The 23,537-nt window shown below is 37.8% G+C and overlaps 1 protein-coding gene across 1 annotated transcript; it reads left to right on the forward strand.

The window, feature by feature from the left end:
- The first annotated feature begins 300 nt into the window (after nt 1-300).
- LOC124643099 (putative serine protease K12H4.7) lies at nt 301-23,241 on the forward strand. Its single transcript, XM_047181953.1, has 11 exons — nt 301-408; nt 874-1,025; nt 2,177-2,352; nt 9,741-9,851; nt 14,191-14,324; nt 14,679-14,817; nt 15,321-15,469; nt 15,978-16,106; nt 20,635-20,767; nt 22,408-22,605; nt 23,040-23,241. Exons 1-11 carry the CDS (start codon nt 405-407, stop codon nt 23,212-23,214), a joined length of 1,500 nt encoding a protein of 499 aa, XP_047037909.1. The 5' UTR covers nt 301-404; the 3' UTR covers nt 23,215-23,241.
- The last annotated feature ends 296 nt before the right edge of the window (nt 23,242-23,537 follow it).

The following is a 23,537-nucleotide window of genomic DNA, read 5'->3' on the forward strand; positions in this document are numbered from 1 at the left end:
AGATACATCAACAGAAGAAGGTCCGTTTTCTAGTGTAAAATTTAATAATGAGATCATTTTAATGTTTCCAAATAAGTATTCGTAAACGTAGTGATTTAATAGTCAGGTAAGTAAACACTTTTTTCCTGAAATAAATTAATTAGGCACTTGTTTTCACAAAGACACTACCACTGACTATTTTAATTTGATTGGGAAAAATATAGGAAAATATTTACATCCACTTACCAATTCCTTATCTATACGCGTAGAATATTACTGAATAATATAATATCTGCTATTATCTGAATATTTGAGATTATTATGTTATCTATAGATATGTAAGTAAATGGGACAATTATCATAATCATCATCGTCCACGCGACGGACAAACGATTATTATTTTACATATAGAACATAGTTTGGAAATGTGTAAGTTTCATTTTATTTTTGTGTATTTATAGTGGCTCTTCAAGGCTTCAGGATCAGGAATTTCTTATACTTATCAGGTTTTTGTGTTGTTTTCGCATTACCATGAATCGCTTAGTCGTAACTTTAGTACCTTTGTACAGTGCATAACATGTTTGTTATTAAACTGTCGAAGTAAGTTAAATTGCTGGGTCCCGACTGTCATTTGACCATCATTGGCAGTCGTTACGAATAAGAAGCTAGAAAGTTTAATAACCAGTCTTACTACAAAGGGTAAATACTTATTGGGTTTAACAGGCAGGTAACTGGCAGGTCAAATAGGCAGTTGCTCATTGCAAAACACTGGTGCTCAGACGCATCTAGTTACAGTGCAAGCCATCCCCAGCATAGTTGGGAAAACCCGCCCAATCAACACTATCGAAAGACACCCATTACCTTCCACTAATCAGAACTTTCTCCAATTTCCAGGGTGGCTGATCTTCCTCATCTCACCATGCTTAGCACTGGTAGACCGGGAGCCCGTGCTGAACATGCGCAGAACACGCACCACCCCAATCGAGGGGTTCGTGCAAGTCAGGCTGAATCACTTCATGGCGTCCGATACTAGGACTTTTCCCATGGTATGAACAGTTTTAGTATATAAGGGTGAAACTCAGAGGGACTTCATCTGATATCGATGATATCATCTAACGGCCGTTTCGAATATTCAATCTATCTGTTATGCTTACTAAAGATAGGACATTGTCTACCTGTTCTCTGTATCTACATGTGTCTTAATTTAAGACATAGACACAAGTAGTTAACAAGTAGTAGACTCTTAATGTCAAGAATATATCTCTAGGAGGCAAAACAACAGCTAGATTGAATAAGTATTGGGAACGGCTATTACTTTATTTTTTACACCAATAACTGACTTTTGACGACCTCGATGGCGCAATGGTCACCATGCCGGACTGCCGAACCTGAGGTCCTGGGTTCGATTCCCGGTTCGGTCGACATGTGTGTGATGAGCATGCTTGTTGGCCGTGGTCTGGGTGTTACAATATGTATTTATCAATATGTATATATGTAGCTATATGTAGTTTATCAGTTGTGTTAGCACCCATAACACAAGTTAATTAATAACTTACCATGGGGCTAACCGACCGTGTGTGAAAATGTGTCCAGACATTATTATTATTAACTGAGTAAAAGGTGTAGGTAACCAGGACTATAAAGTCAGAAATAACTAACTAGTATTGAGGATACGCGGTGGTAAACGCTCATTTATTTTATAATAGCTTCTGCCAGCGGTTTCACCCGCATCCCGTGGGAACTACTTCCTGTACCGGGATAAAAAGTAGCCTATAACCTTCCTCGATAAATGGGCTATCTAACACTGAAAGTTTTCAAATCGGACCAGTAGTTCCTGAGATTAGCGCGTTCAAACAAACAAACAAACTCTTCAGCTTTATCATATTAGTATAGATGAGAAGAGGCCTGTGTCCTTCAGTGGGAAGAAAAGCTGAAGATGATTAATTCTATGTCCAATTTTATAATTTGACGACATCATCAAATGTACTTACTGAAAATACCAAAATTTTATTATAACATTTCAATCAAAATCTCACACCCATATAAATCGTAGCCAACCTTCACCTCCACAGTACTAATACTATATAATAAGTATAACTATCTACACTCCAAATTCCAACTTAATTGGCTCATTCATTTCACCATCAAAACCTAACAAACTCACTTCCACACAGTAACCATAACGGCCTTTTTCCAGCGTTACTACTACAACAGCGAGTTCGCCGGTGAGAACCTCGTCATCCTAGTAGGAGGAGAATGGGCGATCTCTCCCGAATGGCTGCAGGGCGGGCTGGCCCATGAGATGGCCGAGCAGATGAACGCAGGACTGTTCTATACTGAGCACCGGTTTTATGGCAACACCAGGCCGTTTAGGTAAGAGGAAAATCAGGTTTAAACTAAAGTACAATAAGAGATTTTTTTTTTGTTTGTACCCTAAATTTCAAACTGACAGTAGTGTATCGATTAAAAAATATTTCACTATTGGGAAGCTAGATTCTTCCCCAAGTGATGTAGGCTATATTTTGTCCAGGTACAGAAAGTAGATCATCTCTCTTATGTAGGTGAAACCGCGAGAAATAGCCTGTCATTTATACAAGGCTGCAAAACTAGACTTTTGGATCGTCAAATTGATAAGATACCGCAACGCAAACTCTTCGCCGCTTCTAATGTGTTTTTTCTGGGTAGAAAAAGTGGCGCAACAAACTCCCTAGCAAAACGTGTCTGTCTGTTAGTTTGTATATAGTATGTGTTGTTATGGATTGATGTAACATACTGGAGTTTCTACGAAGCTACGTATAATATAGGTCTTGGGTATTTTACAGATTTTAACCATTATTCAAAACATCTGAATCCGGTTAGACTGAAATCTGACCCCAACATAGTTTGGAAAAGACTCGGAAGATTTTCAATCTTGCTCTTAAGATTTACCACCAAAATAGTACCTACATTACCTATGTACTGACATACGCATGTACAAACAAGCGTATGTAACATGCGAGCTTTGAACTCCGTACTCTCGCCAACTACCCGTAGCGAAGCTGCATGGAACCATGCGTCTGCCAACTGGGGTGTATGTTACACGTTCGCGTAGCAATTGAATAATACTTAATTAAATGGAAATTTATTTGGATGAACCTAGTTTCTTCTGTATTTTTTTTGTTTAGAACCAAATGGCTTGCGCGGTTTATCCACTTTCCGAGGCAACTATTTCCCGCACCCGGGTTAAAAGTTATCTTAAGCCTATTGATATTCTATATCACTTTTGTAATACTAGTTTCATCAGAATCCAATATACATAGTTATATTGTTCAATGCATGGAACTAACCTACGGGGGAGTAATAAACAATTTATTTTCCTAACACTTACTCCTACTACTAAAGGAATGAGTAAATAAATGGCACATAGCTGAGTCATTGCTACTTCCTTTTTAAAACGATCGATCGAAATCTTCATTACCTATCAATACAATTTTAAAAGCCATTAATTATTCGGATAGTTTCTCAACGACAAACCAAGTTATACCTATGTGTAAAATAATCAACTAGCTATCTTTTTCACCCACAATCCATAAGAATTACATCGTGCCTTCGCATCTTAGGTAGTCCATAGCCTGGATGAATGGGCACTACACACTAAAATAAATCAATTTTCAAATTGTACTATTTGTTCATAAGATTATCACGTCCCAGCAAACTAACAGACACTCTCCAGCTTCATAACATTAGTACCTATAGATTTCCCAATACCTATTGGCAAGACCCTTTATATCAGTTCTAACAATATAACACAGTAGCATTGACAGCCGGCGTCAGATATTATCATAGCGCGTGTACTTCCGAGATAACACGCCACGCTCGGTAATAATTAGCATTTTATGTAGATTCCGCGAATCACAATGGAAACCTAATGCTATGGTTGGTTTTTGGTCTTTTTGTATGAAGAATGTGTGGTTTTGGACTTTTTTCTGGGTGTCCTATGTACCCAATTATGATGAATTATTGAGACAAGTAAAAGTTATTTTTTTCATTACTTATTTATGTGAATTATGTGGCTCTTCCCGCAATTTTATCTGTCCTAGGGACTGATTTATATATCATCATACACCAAGGGTTCGTATATTTCAACACAGAAGCAATAAGCTGCAATGGGTTCAGCAGTTAAACTCCAAAGTTACGACTACGTTGGATGCTTATATTATACCAGCTTCCGCTAACGATTAAAAATAATCTATCACCGAAATAATGTTACTTAGGCCTCGGCCTCGAATTTTGCGGGCAGCGGGGCGGCAGCGGCGGCGGCGCGGGCTGTCACCGCTTGATTGGAGTGCACCGCTCGTTGCCCGCTCCCGCGCCGCTGTATTCGAGGGCCGGTCCATTTGATTATACGCGTAAGATCCTGCCGCTCCCGCGCCGCCGCCGCTGCCGCCCCGCTGCCCGCAAAATTCGAGGCCGAGGCCTTAAGCAAACAAAATCTCCAGCTTTATAATATTAGCATAGATCAGTATACGTTTCCGACATTTACAGAATCAAATAGCTTCGTAATACATTTTGGTGCTGTGAAATAATCTTACAATTCGGTGTAAATGCAGCTTACTCCAGTAGCTGGAGCGATACTGTCGGTGTAATCGCTGCACCGTGCGCCGTGCCGACAGCTAAATCGATATTAAAGGATTTAGTTAAACTAACCGTTTGGTTAGTATAGTTAACTGCAGTTACCTAGGTGTGATTATTGTATGTGGGGGTATCGAAATAATAGGTTGAATATGTTTTAATACTCTGTTAATTTCTGACTCTTGAACCCTTTTGAAATTTATTAAGTCAGTCATATTTTAACTCAAGCTAGCAGGCCTGCTTGAGAACTGCCTCTTTTATTACAAGTCGGTTAGAAGGTGATCAGAACATTAGCCCACAAGGATACCTACCTACTAACACTGCTGAAGTAAAAAGTGATAGAGACGCCTTTTGTGAAAAATTTATAATTAGGTAGTTCTTTTAACATTTTTTGTTTGTTCGTTTGTATTTTATATGCTGAAAGTTGCACCCTACTAAAAGGTATCGATTTGAAAAAATCTTTCACTGTTGTGAAGCTAAACTATCTCAGCGTGACAGACTATATTCTATCTGGATGCGGGCAGTTCTTCAGGACGTGGGTAAAACCGAAGGAAACAGCTAGTATCTGAGACGTTTCGTTTTTATACTTGAAAAATCTAACAGCCCCCCCATAAAAAGTACTAGGCGCCCATACCCAGCCAAGAGTTATCGAAACACAGCCGGTCACAATGGTGCATGATATATGAGCGACGGGGCCACGTGGCTTGGCACACAGCCAGGCCACTGCATTACGTGCAGCCCCATAAATCCATGGTACTGACAGGCTGTATTGAAGGTTAGCTATGAAAGTGTTATTATGAGAACTATAGATGGACTGATTATGAAGCTGAAGTATATACGAACGGAGAAATCTAAGGAACTATTTGAAATAATTTTCAGTGGTAACATAGCCCGATTATCGAGGAAGGTAGAAAGATATCTGGGTGCGCAGAATAGTTCCTAAGGGATGCGGGTGAAACCGGTGGCAGGAAGCTAGTCATAAATGAATGAAAAGATAGATAAATACATATCTTTACATTAACTTAAAGAAGTGACGCTAGAACAACTTTAGGTATGATAAACTTTTTTTCCTTATATTTATTTTGCTGTCAAAACCAAAATATTTAGGTTTCATAACTTGTTCTAGTTTGACAAAACAGGGGTTTTCGCAAAGAAATTCCAATGATTCATAATAAGTGACTACTAACCGAATTTACGTTTTGCAAAATCACGTAGTTTAATGCTAATACTTATTGAAAATAAGAAACACCAGTTTTAAGGGTCACACAAATTAAAGTTCCCCCTATGTAGGTAAGTCTCTTTCAAGTTAGTTACCAAACATCAACTTAAATGGAATAACCATTCAAAACTTCGTTAAAAAGCTCAACTTACATCTAATTAACATGTTAATCACATTCCCATTAATACTGTAGATGTAATGATTACAAACCTACTAACAAGAAAATATGCTAAAAAGTGCCTAATATCTATCCTTACTAATCACCTTTTTAAGTCTGTACCAACTTATCAATGTCACAACTCAATGAAAAATCACCCTTATGTTTTATACCTTAAGGTTCATATAACATGTAAAGTTAAGTTGGTAATAAGGCACTTAGTATGCATAGAGAGGGACTCTATAGTAATATTTTCCGCGAATTAAAGTCAGTTTTGCGTGAAAAGAAAACGGTTTGTTCCTCAGAGACTGGTTTAATAAAGAAAGGTATTGGTTTGTGTGGAAAGCCTATTATTTTGGTGGAAAATTTTGTGAAAATTGGACGTAATTTACATAGATATAACGTATATTATGACTCGTGTTACGCAATTTATATTACTACGGAGAATTGAGCGAAATTCATGTAAACATTTTGCCTGATTTAATGATTGGAATTAGGATATCAAATCCAAACATTCAACATTGGAGATGAATACATACCTACATACAAATAGGTATTGTATTGGTGACCTCACGGTAATAATATCCAAAGTATTCGTTTTCAAACCATCACAAGATCTGATCACTCTTATTAATTTACATGAATAACAAAAGGCAGCACTCATTCTTTTAAAGGCAATTTTAATGTACTTTTCATACACACACAAAAGTTTTTAAGAACTTCAACCTTAACACCATCATCATAAAGTTCAAAACAGCTTAATACGCCAATCTCTTGCATACCTCGAGTTACACACAAAGGCAAAAAAACAAGGCACCTATAAGACCTGATCATTTCTTTAACCAAATACAACCAAATCTAGTTCACACGAGCAATGAATCCAATTGGGCATATAAAAGTAAATCCCTCTAGTACCCGGGGTGACTAATGTAGGGGGTCAATTGGCCATTGCCCTAATGACCCCGGTCTGGGGTCAAACATGAGCTGGCTACTGGCGTCACTTCACAGATTTGTGAGGTATTATGCTGGGGTCTGTTCATTTGGCTTTGAGTGTAATATCCAGTGTTAGAGTAGGCTAGCATTTCCTTAGATTATCTAGAACAAAGTCAAAAATATTTGTAACAATTTTTTTTTTTATCTATACTAATATTATAAAGCTGAAGAGTTTGTTTGTTTGTTTCATCGCGCTAATCTCAGGAACTACTGGTCCGATTTGAAAAATTCTTTCAGTGTTAGATAGCCCATTTACCTACTACTACTTACTACTACTACTTTTTATCCTGATTCGTGCAGATGTTTCCACGGGATGCGGGTGAAACCGCTGTCAGAAGCTAGTTAGTTATAACTGAATGTAGGTATCAGAAATTACTTGAGTATTATGTAATATCAAAATAACATAACTAAAATATTAAAAATCGGCCGAGAGCGTGTTCTGCTACATGTAGGGCTGCCATCTCAAATTTCGCCAAACCCGGACATTTGGCGTTAATCGCATTTTTTCCCCGAACGAGTACGATTTTTTTTAAACAAAATAATACCTAATTTGTAATCCATTTACTACTAACATATACTTAAATTCTATGAGGTGCCTCCTTACATGAAAAGTGACCGGGTTTTCCCCGGACACTTCTTGAAACCCCGCCCGGACGGTCCCCGGACGACCTCCAAACGAGGACAAATCCGGGGAAACCCGGACGGATGGCAGCCCTAGCTACATGCAGTGTAGAGTTCCGCAGTTTCCAGAACCCTAACAATGTGAAAGATTGGAAGTCTTTCTTTCTTAAATTACTTTGCAGATCTTGATGAAACTTGACAGCAATATATGTAGCTCATATACCCGAATGACGTCTGAACTAGAGACGCGAGTGACACCGAGGGGAAAAACCAGTTCAAAAATAAAAATCCTAAGAAATGCTAAACATTTTCCATAATTTAAAAGGGCTGGCTACTATTTTTTTCTCGTATTTCGTGAATAATAAATTATGTTATTTGTATGCAATGGATTTTTACTCTTAGCTAGATATTTTTTAAATTAAAGTTATCTAGAAAAGATAAATTGTACGTGAGTACTCCGGAGACCTGAAGATTTACAGTCGGCCATTAGGAGAGCATTTCAATGCGTTCTAATTAGAATACTTTTTATGTAAGTAGTTATTTTCATGTCAGACAACATTTCACATGTACATAAATGTGTGTAATTCTGGATGATTTATTCTCAATTAGCCGTTTTCCCGCGGTTTCACCCGCGTCCCGTGGGAGCTACTGCCCGCACCGGGATAAAATATAGCCTATGTTACTCGCAGATAATATAGCTTTCTAATGGTGAAAGAATATTTAAAATCGGTATAGTAGTTTTTGAGTTTATCCATTACAACCAAACAAATAAAGTTTTCCTCTTTATAATATTAGTATAGGTTTATGAAAAATGGTTTATCAAAACTATGAACTAGTGGTGCGTGTCATATTTAATCTTATTTGTCACCTTGTGAGTTTTGCATTATTATTTGTAGCCGTTATATTTTGTGCTCCTGACCGTAAACATTTAGGTATTAAAAATGCATATCCCTATTGTTATAAATATAAAACTTACTCTGTCTCTCTGCACGGTCACATCTAACTACTACAGATTTAAAAAGAAAGATACGCATATAACCTAAAGCCTAGAAAAGAATATAGGCCACTTTCTATCCGACTGCGAAAAGTAGCCCCCTCTCGACGCGGATAGAACAGTCAGTAACATTTAAGTAAGCTACAAAATCAAAAGTCATTTGATAACTTAACCTTCCTTGTAAATCTCCAAACTAAAATGATTAAAAACCGCCGAATACCTTATAAAATCTTAGTTACACTCAGGAGCTCCTCAACATCACATATTACACTGCCGAGCAAATTACAGGGAACAGCTGACGGAAGCAGGATATTGTGGCCGATGAGCTTACAAACACCTGTCGCTATGATTGTTACTGCACGACACTGTAATACATACAATTAGTAATTACCGCCAATTAGAGGGTAAGAAAACCGCCAATTATGGGGACTGTTTGCAAAAGGATGTTTTTGGTTTAACATCTTAGGTAGGTAGGTATCAGTGTGAAAAAAAAATTATATGGGTCAAACGAATGATGCTTATTGTATTTTTTTACTAGCACATAATATAAAGAAAAAATACTTCAACTTCTATTTTTCGAATCATAAACCGGTGAAAGGAAACATCTTCTATATTTATCCAGGTTATAAATTGTACTGAGCACGAGGTCTCGGGTTCGATTCCCGAGTCGGGCCGAAATCGCTTTGTGGGTTTTAGAAGACTTTCACAAAGCAGCCCGGAGCCTGGAAGCTGGTGATTGATACACCCGTGCATCGGAGAGCACGTAAATGTCGGTCCTGCGCCTGATCTCTCTCCGGTCGTGTCGGATTACCGTCCCATCGGGCTATGAGAGGGAAGGAATAGTGAGTGCACCTGTGTCTGCGCAAATGCTCGTGCACTATAATATGTCCTGCGCAGTTGGCTGATCTCCTTACATGAGAACAGCCGCCGTAGCCGATAATCGGCTAGGAGGACATCATCATAAATTGTAATGACTGTGAGCCAAACATTGTCTTAATCTGTAAATTAGGTTTTAAAATGTATCATAAAAGACGACAGCAGTGATCTACTGTGTTTACTTTAGTTAGACACAGTTTGCAGAGAAACTCTCACCAAACTCAGCGTTTCGCAACTAATCTACTATGAACTATTTCTAAGTATATTAATGTTTTATCTGTTTTTTTCAGTGACTCTAGCTTGGAGAACCTATCGTTCCTGTCGATAGACCAGGCGCTGGCAGATCTGGCGCAGTTCATACAACATGTCAAGAGCGATCTCTTCGAGGATGGACGATACAAGTAAGAATATGAAGAAATAATATTTATTTGCATTTATGATAAATGTGGGTCGTTTTTATGTCCTATGGTGTATTGAGGTGTAATGCTGATTTAGGCATAGCTGGGCACCATTAATAAAATTGTTAACTTCGTTAATCGTTAATCCGCTACAAAAAAAGTTAGCTTCGTTAAACGTTAAAGCGTTACATTTCGGAAGAATTAACGCAAGTTAAAGTTAATCGTTAATCCATTAACTACGTGTAAAATTGCATTTTTATATCGTAAATAAATAAATGTGTAATTTAATTGTTGGACATAAGGTGCATATTCCCCTTCATAAACATTAACATGTTGAAGTTCTCGTCTAAAAGCGGGGCTCGTTTTGGTGTTAAAATGTCTTTACCCATGGAAAACAGACGTTTTACTGCAGCGCTTGAGGGTATAGCAGTATTGTATTTAATAAATAGATTTATAAATATCTGTTTCCCGAGGAATCCGGTGCTCCAATACCTACTCTTGACATTGAAAGAGCAATTGAGCTGAATCGGGGGTCAAAGGTGTTCGTACAATCTCATGGAAGAAGGCACCATAGACCACATCCACACAGTGCGGCAGATTATACAGAAGACCGAGCAGTATAATCAGCCCCTGTGTCTAGCATTTGTGGACTATGAGAAGGCCTTTGACTCGGTTGAAATCTGGTGTTTCACTCGCTGCCACGCGCCGCGCTCGCCGCGCCCGGCACTTGTCTGAACCTGCTTTTCGCGCCTCGTCCCGCGGAGCCGTGCGGTAAATTAATAGTAGGCATTGGATTAACGATTAACGGACTTCTGCATAATTAACGGAAGTTAACATGTCCGTTAACATTTTTTAAAGTTAACTTAAAAGTTAATCCGCTAATCAAAATGTTAACTTCGTTAATTAACGATTAACGGATTAACGAGTTAATGGCCAGCTATGGATTTAGGTTTAGTTAAGTAGTTAACATAAATATTGCATTCAGATAGATTTTAAACTAAACAGGTTTTGGTACCGAAGTATGTGGTCAAAACAATTTTTGGGGATAATAATTATTTATTTTTGCGGGCTAACTATTTATATTTATGTAAAAATTATGCATGCAGTTGTAATTATGTGTGTTACATACACGTCATCATTTTTTTAATTTTCCCATTACATTTAAATTCATATCATTGAAGAGTTTTCGGCAAAATCTACATAGATACTTACTTTATGGTTTTGAGTACCTAAGATCTGTCTCGATTAGCACTTAAAATATTGTACCTACCTACTATATTTAATGTCATCGGAAACATGCTACGTTTAATACAGCCTTTATTCACGTCTCGCTTAAAGCTATTCCAATTCAGTATATTATAAACTGTGATACCTAGATACCTACAATTCCTCGAAATATCATTTTAAACTGAATACCGCAAGTTTCAGGAAAATCCCACAAAGACATGACTGAATGAAGATCTAAAGTTCAATTGTAACAACAAACGTGATAATCCTTGTTTCTTTGAAAAAACTTAATTAAACGCTTTGTTAATTAAGTGGAATATTATTAACTAAGTCATTGCTGATAATAATATTATGATGAGACGAATGACGAGTTAGTTTGACGCAAATTGCAGATACAAACGACCTATTATAGTTCGGCCATTCAGAGAATGCGTTCCTGACACGTCGCGATTGAACTGACGACGTAACTACATTCATTGATTATTGATATAATAATGTTGTTTTAATGCTCCTCAATTGTTAAAACGGTAAACAACCAGCAAAAATATTTTTATCGTAACTGCAACGCCATTGCAAAGTTACGTCGTCAGTTCAATCGCGACGTGTCAGGAACGCATTCTCTGAATGGCCGAACTATAGGTAAATATACGGTTTATTTTAAACTGTGGAAGAACAGATTTTCAGGGTCCCGTACTCAAAGGGAAAAATGAGACCCTATTTAGAAATCAAAAGTGTATAGTCATATACACTATATGTACTGTATGCATAGCTGGGCACCGTTAATAAAATTGTTAACTTCGTTAATCGTTAATCCGCTACAAAAAAAATTAGCTTCGTTAAACATTAAAGCGTTACATTTCGGAAGAATTAACGCAAGTTAAAGTTAATCGTTAATCCATTAACTACGTGTAAAATTGCATTTTTATATCGTAAATAAATAAATGTGTAATTTAATTGTTGGACATAAGATGCATATTCCCCTTCATAAACATTAACATGTTGAAGTTCTCGTCTAAAAGCGGGGCTCGTTTTGGTGTTAAAATGTCTTTACCCGTGGAAAACAGACGTTCTACTGCAGCGCTTGAGGGTATAGCAGTATTGTATTTAATAAATAGATTTATAAATATCTGTTCCCCGAGGAATCCGGTGCTCCAATACCTACTCTTGACATTGAAAGAGCAATTGAGCTGAATCGGGGGTCAAAGGTGTTCATACAATCTCTTGGAAGAAGGCACCATAGACCACATCCACACAGTGCGGCAGATTATACAGAAGACCGAGGAGTATAATCAGCCCCTGTGTCTAGCATTTGTGGACTATGAGAAGGCCTTTGACTCGGTTGAAATCTGGTGTTTCACTCGCTGCCACGCGCCGCGCTCGCCGCGCCCGGCAATTGTCTGAACCTGCTTTTCGCGCCTCGTCCCGCGGAGCCGTGCGGTAAATTAATAGTAGGCATTGGATTAACGATTAACGGACTTCTGCATAATTAACGGAAGTTAACATGTCCGTTAACATTTTTTAAAGTTAACTTAAAAGTTAATCCGCTAATCAAAATGTTAACTTCGTTAATTAACGATTAACGGATTAACGAGTTAATGCCCAGCTATGACTGTATGTTTGTCACTTCTTCAAGCTCAAACAGTTATACGTATTTTGATGAAACTTGCCTGTAGGTAATATACTTTTCTTATCTATCAGAATAGCATTTAGGCACAGATTACTTTATAGTAAGTACTATGTACAATTTAGGGTATTATCTCAGGAAGCGGAAACCGCTAAAGGAAGGAAGCTTGTGTGTTATCAATCCGTAGATAAGTACTCTTATCAGTGCTGTTTAAAGGGAATAAAAACCTAACCATAAAAAAAATTGTTTAAAAAATATAAAAGCGCCTGATAAAATTCTCATAGCTAACATTCACATTATACAAGATTGCTCACAATTATTTATAGGTAATATAGTATTAGTTGCCAGCATATAATTGTACGCATTTAGATCAAAACATAGTCAATTATAGTTAAAATAAAACAAGCAGGTAGAGGTATTCTACTAAGTTACGAAAATAGCTTTAATTAATTCAAGGAGAACATCAAACTCAATCTAGCATAAAAAATACAAAGTTCAAGTTCAATACAAGTTCTGTAGATAAGTAACAAGTATTATTTTTGATAAATGATGATTTTCAAGTCGGAGCACTCATTAATTAATTAAATTTCGTCTGTCGCGCTAAAATAACTTCACCGGTTAAGATGAAAAGTCGCCTACATTAATAGCCTTAAACCCGAGAAAATACATAGGTATGTTTTCATCCACGTGCAGCAAGTAGTTACATCCCTAGAACTTCTGGGAACAACTAGTACCTACCCAACATGACAATTTGCGCATTAAACAATAATTACGGTTTATCTATTGTTGGAACTTACCTAAATCATTCCATAATTTATATTTTTAGTTTTCCTGGTGACATCAATAAATACATGCTTTACTATCTTCGTCATTAGAATGACGTTTTAAACATATACCTATGTCGAGAAACTTTGCACGTCTGAAGTTGACTATCTAATAAAGGAAAAGAGTGACTATTGTTGATCACATTAAGGATGTGTTACAACATTTAACTAAACCATAACCAGCTGTGAATATCCCTATTGGTAAACGGCGAAACAGAAAATGGTGCGGTTGCCGCTATAGTCAAATGATGCAACTCACTGATACGTAACTCACTGACTCGTCTCGTTTTAAGGAATCTACCTATTTAGTTGTCCGAACTGTCTCCATGGGTCCAGGAATTTTATTGTACTATGTACTCTCTGCTCAGCAAAATCGCAAAATTGTCTATGTTTGTAATTTTGTAGGTTTATTTTTGCTGACATCAAGTACCCGTGTGTTTTAGGTAGTTATAACCTGTTTTGTTAATCAGATGTAACGGCAAAGTAATTTGACAAGAGCTGTAACTTTTTTTCGTATATTTTGACTATCATGAAGTGAGCCAACCAGTACGTACCCAAATTCTAATCAGTAAACTTGCAAGGCAATGGACATAACTTTTCTTTCTTGCTGAGTTCCCCAAGTTCAGCTCAGAAAACGCATGACATTACTGGTTTCTCTTATCCTCAGGAACGCGACGGTAGCCCTGGTAGGGTGTTCGTACGCGGGCACCATGGCGACCTGGATGCGGCTGGCGTACCCTCACCTGGTGGACGCCGCCTTCTCTGACAGTGGGCCTCTGCAAGCTCAGGAAGACTTCCCAGGTTAGATTGATGAAGAATTTGTGGTGTAAAGAGCGGAAAACCTTCTTATATACATTCTCCTTCGCAGTATACTTGGGTACGGCCTTGACAGCTTAAACAAGCAAAATAAAGGAACCCAAAAATTCAATGGTCTCACAAGTGTTTCACCCGTACACGACACCTTTCGGAAACGTACCTAAGCCCAAATTCACAGAAAATACTGACCTTTAAAATTGCTATATTTACTAAAATGAGAATTGTTATTTAACATCTGTCTGACTTGATTAACATGAAACATTTTGACAAAATGTGGGGCTCAAATCGTAGAAGACCTACCTACTGGCCATTATTAACATTTCCCTTAAACTTTTCCAGAATACCTGGAAGTGGTAGCTGAAGCAATCAAGGAGCAAGGTGGTTCAACCTGCCTGACCAGCGTCGAGGAGTCTGTACAGGCGCTGGTGGACTTGCTGGCCACGCCCGCTGGACCCACGCTCGTCTCCGAGATGTTTCGGTAAGTTTCCTTAGGGAAAGCACTCTTTAGAGAGACCCCTTCTTTCTCAATACTCAATTTGACTTAAAAAAAAATTGATGAGGTCCTATTCAATGGGATAAAAACACGGAGGAGAAAGGATAAAAATTACACAGTTATTACGTCTGAAATGCAAGCAAGAAAACAATTTTCGTCTTTAAGTCTTCCTAGTTTGTGTATCTCATATTGGATTCCTCGAACCTTTTATTAAAGGATCTTGAGGCCAAGGAAAAAATTGAATATATCTGAAAAAAAAACAATAGCTGTTAATGGCCATTGATTTAGAGAAACCTGTTTTTAAGTTTTCTTGTAAAGTAAAACGTGCCTCAATATACTCAAAACCCATTTCATGCATTTTCACTTTACTAAAGGAAATATATAAAGAACTATGTAACTTTGGAAATGTCTCCTCCTTTAAACTAACCTATTCTCAACCACCATCTAAATCAAAACCATCTCCAAACACCTGCCTAACTCCATTCCAGCACGTGCACAGTCCTCCAGGCGAGCACTCCACTGGACGTGGCCACGTTCTTCATGTTCGGCATCATCTCGTCGCTGGCCGTGCTGGTGCAGTACGCCACGCCGGGAGACATCACCCAAGCATGTGCGGTGCTTACTGCTGCTAATGTTTGTAAGTATATAGTCTTTATTATTTACTAATGTTATAAAGAGAAAACTTTCTCTGTTTGTGATATAAAGGCATCAAATCTACTGAACTTGTATGAAAAATGCTTTCACAGTTGGTAAGATACACTATCTCTAAGTGACATAGGCTCATAGTTTCCACGGGACGAGGTGGAAACTGTAGGAAACAGTGCATTTTAATTTTAACAAATAGTAACAGAAAGGAAGACCATGTAGAATTTATAACAACAATATTAATGAAGAAAGACAAGAACAACTGTTAGGAGCTATACGATGTTTGCACATTGTTACATATCTTGAGATATATCCTGGTGATCCTACGCGAAGTCTGACACTCATTCCCTCTGTACCCACAGCGGCAGAGGTCATTTGATCATTTCCGGACGGACTACATCAAAGCATCAATCAACTAAAGGCAAACCTAGGCCTTCCAAGGCTTATTTACAAATATATGCCAGACAATTACAGTACTACAACTATGCGTTCTCTTTCAGCTGACCCCGTCCAGCGTCTAGCAAACTACGTGACTTCGGAGCCCCTGTGGGCGCCCTGCCTCGAAACTCGCTACACACAAGTAGTGGCCAACTCAAGGAACACAAGCTTCGATGCGCCTGAGTCTCAAAGTGAGTGCACTTTTATGACACATTACACTTGTAAGCAAAAATATAGGGGACAGTGCAAAAATATTAAAATTGTGACTAGTTTTTAATCGAATTCAAAAATAAGAGGTTTTAGAATTGATCTGATTGTTTATGCGCGATTATCACATGTTTGGCTGACTTTGATGCAGTTTTCAACGTAGTGTTTGTTAGATTTTGGAGAAGATTTTAGGCAAGTATATGTGTCAGTTCGCGGTAAAAGGTACCTTATGGGTGTTGGCACTTACGACATTATGTTTTTTTAGTCTAAGCAAGATTGTAGAATTTGTATCTCCAAATGACTTAAGCGCCAAAGTCCTTTGTACCTTTTGTCATGAAATGACACATATGGTTTATTAAAGTTGGTTTTTATTACCAGAACTATTATTCTTTTAGGTTACCTATTTCTAAGTATTTTAAGTGATTTTGTTTTTTCCAAAAATCAACTATCAATATTTATAAAATACATCTAAAAATCGAATAACAAAAAAATAGAACCAGCATTTAAAACCTATTTCTCACTCACTAACTATCTCCTTATCATCTTCCTACAGGCTTCACTTACAATTACTCGATTAAACAGTTAATCCGCAGAACTGCAAAATAAGTAGAAAAAGTAAAATCTCTAATCAGTTTGTAGGAAATGGTCATTATCTAGCTCTGAGAGTTCTCAGATTTACATAATAAATAGATTTGTTGGAGCCATGAAAGTTTCCTGTATACTAGTTAGGGTTTATGGCGTCACCTGTGTTTTGCTCGTAAAAGGTTTTGAACTAAAATGGTAGGGCTTTTAACTGCCATATATACTATCCATATATGTAGGTGAATTATGTAGATAGGGTAAACTCGTTAGAGATGGCCATACGGGAGAGATGGCCAATCGAATTATTTTTGGCATGCATAGCTAGATGACGCTACAATGCAGTCAGTATACCGCAAGCCACGCTCGGGAACACAGTGCGACGACGCTGCTGCGCGTATTTATGTTAAAAAGTAAGTAATTAAACTTTTATTTTACAGGGTATTGCAAAAATTGTATAGTGTGGTCATATATTATCATGTAGTACCACTTTTTATTGCATTTTTTAAATGTTTGCTTAGTTTATTATGTTTATCAAATGTTAACGTCTATTCTAACCTCAAAATGGCGCCTGCTAATGTTTAACTAAATCAAAAATTTGATATGGCCATGTCACCCGCACAAAAAGGAGAGATGGCCGTATAAATTCAGGTTGAGATAGCCATATTATTTTTTGTTATTTGAAGTGATATTAATGCGTTTAATGTTTTGTTACAGATGCCAAATAAGTATCAGAGAAAAGCCATAGCCACTCGTGGTTGTTGGAATGAAAATTCACTAAAAAACCCAAAGATAAGAAGACTGATACAAATAAGAATAGAAAACGGAAAGCTGTAAAGCGTAATAGCGAAAACAGTTCTGATCTCAGTGAACCAGTGTGATACATCTGACGAAGAAGATCATCATCTTCCGAGCCTTTTCCCAATCATGTTGGGGTCGGCTTCCAGTCTAACCGGATTCAGCTGAGTACCAGTGCTTTACAAGAAGCGACTGCCTATCAGACCTTCTCAACCCAGTCGCCCGGGCAACCCGATACCCCTAGGTTAGACTGGTGTCAGACTTACTGGCTTCTGACTCACCGTAACGACTGCCAAGGATGTTCAATGACAGCCGGGACCTACAGTTTAACGTGCCATCCGAAACACAGCCAATAATGTCTAAGATATACTTAGAAAGTACATACAAACGTAAAAAAGTTGCATTGGTACTTGCCTGACCTGGGATTGAACCCGCGCCCTCATATTTGAGAGGTTGGTCCTTTACCCACTAGGCCACCACGACTTTTACAATCTGACGAAGAAGATAAAGAAAACTGCGCTGGATGCGGAGAAAATTATCACAAGACTCGTCTTGTGGAAGAGTGGCTCCAGTGTCTTACCTATTTGTGACAGGTACATGAAAACTATACCGAGTTTGATGATATGTGCTCCAAATGAGGGCAGAAGAAGAAAAAAGAAGCTACACGAGCCGAATTTCAGGGCAAGGGAAAGGGAAAAGGGAAGTCAAGTACTGGTCATCTATCCCGTATGGCTATGGCCAACTTACCCTGAAGCCCCGGGAGAGATGGCCAATTCTATTTTTTTTTAGAAATTGTTTTTTAATATGTTTCTGAATTATAAAAAAATATTTGTCGTTGATTTTTACAAGACTAATAACTGTTAATTATGATAAGAATAAAAGAATGATTATAACAACACTTTTTCTTTTTTTTATTATGTCTAGATAAAACTATGGCCATCTCTAACGAGTTTACCCTATTATGAACAGTAACTTTTGCTCACTTGCTTTTAAATTATATTTTAAAATTTTGGATAAATTAATCTAAATATAAATTCCATTTACACCAAAACTGAGATCGTTTGATAGGCAATTATTTTTACAAGCAAAAAATATACAAAACATAAACACAGCACAGAGCAGCAGGAAAATGTGTAACTTCAAATACGTTTTTGTTGTAAATTGACTATCCTAAAGCTAATACCAGCTTTAAAAAAAATTGACTGGCCTGATTTAAATTTCCTTAAGTGTAAGTACTCCCATATTAATAAAAAACCAAAGTCTCAAGTAGGTAAACACTAATTTCACCTTCTCTCTTCAGTCAAAAACCTAGCAGTATAATTATCCTAGAACACAGGGAACACCGTAGTTTTCGTAGCCTCCATGAATAGGTTATTGTTGTAAGACGTGCATCTGCAATGTAGATGCGATGCTAATTGTCGCTCACGTAGATTATGCGCCAGACACGACACATACTGTCTTCGAGAACGGATGACTTGTTCGCGAGCGTAGGCAGAAATGACGACAAAAGTGGTTAGAAAGCAAAGAGTATATGGAAAACAAATTATTTTTTATGTTGTTTTCCTTCTTTATTCATACTTTTTTGTATCTAAACGCTGGTTTTTTCATTGTGGAATGATCGTTTTCTGAGTTAAAAAAATGGTTTTCTTTTTACATAAGATATTTTGTCCAATAGTGCACGATTTACTATAAGATTTACAAATTAGATAAATATAGCAGATAGTTAAAATAAATATTATTTTAATAAATCATAATCAATCATCTTGTCAATTACCAAAACTTTTAAGATTGATAAAAAATGAAATACCTACGACTGTAAAGTCAATGGTGGCAAACTACAGACAAGCAATACTTTTCGACAAAATCTCTACGAAAGAAGTCAAATGACTAACATCACATCACGTTATTACAAAGTTAGTAAATGCTTTTAACAAGAAGTCGAAAACATTTAACTGTTGGCCACTCGCCCCGTCTGTATGTATTCCGTCAGTCGTCGGCATGCCGTGTCGTCGCCGCGTTTGATTTGCAGATGTTGCCTCGCGCCGCGGCGCCGCCTGCATTACTTTGCAACTCATAACTCTACCACGAATATCTACAATACTACTAATATTATAAACGCGGAAGTTTCTATGTATGGATATTTAGAAGGAAAGAAAGACAAAGGCGTTTAATTGCTTAATTGAAGACCCATATGGTACCTATGTATGTTTGTTCCTCGTTCACGCGAAAACTACTGTATGAATTTCGATCAAACTTGGCAGTAATATAGATTATATACCAGCGTAAATGTAAGCTATTTTTATCCAGGTGCAGGAAGAATTATCTCTGAAACGAGCGTAAAATAAAAGCAAACATCTTTAACAGAATAACATCTAGGCAACTTTTTATCCAGGTGCAGGAAGAAGTATCCCTAAAACGAGCGTAAAATAAAAGCAAACATCTTTTCATGTTAAAATCCTTTAGTCGTAAATGTTAGATCTTCAGAGTAATCGCAAAAAAATCCTTTTAAATTCCTACAACTGCGAATGTTTGAGAACTGTTAAAAGTTTGCCTCTCCCGGGAATAGAACCTACGGGTAACATTTAAACTTGTGCTAACTGCAATCCCACGGTGGAGTTTTTTGCTAACCTTACTTCTGCTGATTTTTTAAATTGTTTTTACAAGGATTTTATGAAAAGAGGAGAACATTTTTAGCTGTAGATTTTCTTGTATTTTTTAATGAACCTGTTTCGCAAGCAAAATATCTATGTAATCATCTGTCTAGCCTTTTCCTAATTATGTACATTGGGGTCGTCTCTTAGTCAGACCGAATTCGAATGCCTATTTGACCTCCTCAACCTAGTTACCTGGGCAACCAATTCCTTGGTAATACCGGTTAACAGACTTCTACTTGTTACGACTACCAATTAATATGTTCAAATGAAGAATATTGACAACCTTACTTACTAAAGGGTCTTACTAAAGGGTAAATATCGGATCGTCCGGGTAACTAGGTTGAAAAGGTCAAATAGGCAGTCACTCCATGTGAAATTCTGGTACTCGTAGGTACCGGTTAGACTGGAAGCCGACCCCAACATAGCGGGGAAAAGCTAGCCATATAATGAACTATTGGATAACCTTCGTGTCAATTTCCAGTGCGTCTATGGCTATACCAGACCTGTGCTGAGTTCGGCTGGTACCAGACCACCACCAGCTCGAAGCAGCCGTTCCTCTCCACCGTACCGTTGGAGTACTTCCACCAAGTCTGTAAAGACTTCTACTCTAGTTAGTAAGTAGTTTGGTTTAATTCTAACAATCTTAGTACGATCGTCTGTCATGGAATTAAGGTCTTCTAGAGACTGATATTCGGCCAAAGCCTCGTTGGGCCAGCGGTCGCAAGCACGACTGCTGTGCACGAGGTCTCGGGTTAGATTCCCGGGTCGGGCTGAAATCGCTTTGTGGGTTTTAGAAACTTTCTGGAATATGGTGATTAATACACCCGTGTATCGGAGAGCACGTAAATGTCGGTCCTGCGCCTGATCTCTCTCCGCTCGTGTCGGATTGCCGTCCCATCAAGCTTATGACCACGTCACAGCCATATTCTCATAATAGAAATAGCTCTTACGTACAGTTTATTCAAATAATATTATATAGGTATTCAAAATAATCAGCTCAGCATTCTGACCTATTTTATATCGACGTAAATATCCTGTTATGATTGTAAAACCATAATTATAAAAGAGTTGACCACAAATGCGCAGAACCAACTCATAAATACCAGTCATGTTTTCACTTATTTGTTTATTGATTTGCCGCCGGTCCCGATAATCTATCTATCGAATGTCGACTCGCTTACTAGAGATAGGAATTTTGAAAAAAGTCGTGGTGGCCTAGTGACTAAAGAACCAAGCTCTCAAATATGAGGACGTGGGTTTGATTCCAGGTCAGGCAAGTACCAATGCAACTTTTCTAAGTTTATATGTATATTTTCTAAGTATATCTTGGACACCAACGACTGTGTTTCGGAGGACACGTTAAACTGTAGGTCCCGGCTGTCATTGAACAACCTTGGCAGTCGTTACGTAGTCAGAAGCCAGTAAGTCTGACGCCAGTCTAACCAAGGGGGTATTGGGTTGCCCGGGTAACTGGGTTGTGGAGGTCAAATAGGGCAGTCATTCCTTGTGGCACACTGATACTCAGCTGCATCCAGTTAGACTGGAAGCCGACCCCAACATAGTTGGGAAAAAGGCTCGGAAGAAGAAGAAATAGGAATTTGATATAATCCCTACACAAGCAACGTCAAATGCTTATCTCTAGTAAGCAAAATCACGGATGGATCAAATATGGGAAACGGCATGCAATTGGACGTTATTGATTTGATTGATGACAGATCCTAACCGCACGGTCTGACGCATTAAAAATGTACCTACGTAATTTTATTACATTTTTCCTATTTAACAAGTCTGATTTGCGTTTATGTGGAAAATTACGCATATTACCAGTTACTTAGTAACGGATTTCCGAATGGACTTTCTTCGGCCTCGAATTATTAATTTGTTTACGTTAAAATTGTTGGTACTAACAATGACAATTTTTCCTCAAATATGTAGTTCTTGTATCAATTTACCGTTTTACATTCTTTCTTGGTGATTGAAACGCTTTCATACGGTGTTTTACATATTTTGGTTCCTATATCATTCGTTTTCATAATGAACGATAGTTTTTGACATATAAGCTTCATAGGATAAATTTTTAATAGGAAGAGTAACACACTTATTAGCTTCCCCTGTATGTAAGAAAATATTGGAATCTGAATTTGACCTACTTCCTACTCTTCGATTACGATGAAATTTTGCACATACTGAGTTCCGATGACTATACGTGACCAGCGTGTTTTTTAGTTTTTTTAACGACAATTTTTCTTTCCAGTTTCGACGAAGCAAGACTTCGTTCAGGCATCAAGCGAACGAACATATTCTTCGGGGGTCTGACACATTTACCCGACCGCGTGGTGTCGGTCGCCGGGGGCCACGATCCCTGGTCACCGATGGGCCCAAACTCGACGCATGCACACCAAAAGGCACCCGTCTATGTCGTGCCTGGAGTATCGCATTGTAGGGCTATGCAGTTAGTATAAAATTTTATATATTTAAGCCGACTTCAATAAAAGGAGTTTTCAGTTTGACCTGTATGTAGTTTTGTGCGGGATTATCTCACATTCGGATGAACCGATTTTCATGCAGTTTTGAGCATAGTATTTATCAGACTTGGGAGAAGGTATGAAGTAGTTATTGAAGTCGGTTTTATTTGTTGTAAGAAGTTTTCATAATGTGTTGGATTGTTTGTTCCAATATTACGGTGACCGGCTGAGTCAATTGGGATTAAATTAAAAAGTCATATCTTGAAAATAGTACCTATGGCTCGTATTCGGAAGTTAGTTGCAAGCCGCCATTAAGATTGGCGCGAACTGGACTGGCCAATACCAAGCCTGTAAAATAGATGAAATACATGACACTTTACCTGAATGTTATCAAAAAACTTATATTCTAATAAAATTTCAGGTCAACAGGTAGCAGCGACACTGCAGAGTTAGAAACTGTCAAGAAGGCAGTACTAGACCATATGTACGAGTTCGCTGTCGGTCCGATCGACCGTCCGATCTCATCGGCCACCGATATCGGAGCCAACTTGGCGCTCCTGCTTATTGCTGCGATGGCTTTAGTGAGAAATTGGTGATTGAAATAAATAAATAGTATTTTTTAATTTTTTTTTTTTTTCATTAAATGTCCTTGAGTTTAATTAATGAGATGAGAATTGACCTGCACTCAAAGCCAAACGGACTACCGGCACTTCAGAAACTAGTCATATTTGGTAGCAGTGTCAGCTACAGGCTGCCAACAGAGTTATTTCTAGCAATATGAAGCACTTTAGGTAATTCAAACAATAGCGGAATTTTAATAATTACAGCCACATACCTACATTCCTTAGTACAGGAAATTAACTACTACATACACATACGAGTACATGGGTACTTCAAATATTTTCTTACTAACCTTCAA

The sequence above is a fragment of the Helicoverpa zea genome, chromosome 26, assembly GCF_022581195.2.
Source record: "Helicoverpa zea isolate HzStark_Cry1AcR chromosome 26, ilHelZeax1.1, whole genome shotgun sequence".
In the NCBI taxonomy this organism is placed as follows: domain Eukaryota; kingdom Metazoa; phylum Arthropoda; class Insecta; order Lepidoptera; family Noctuidae; genus Helicoverpa; species Helicoverpa zea.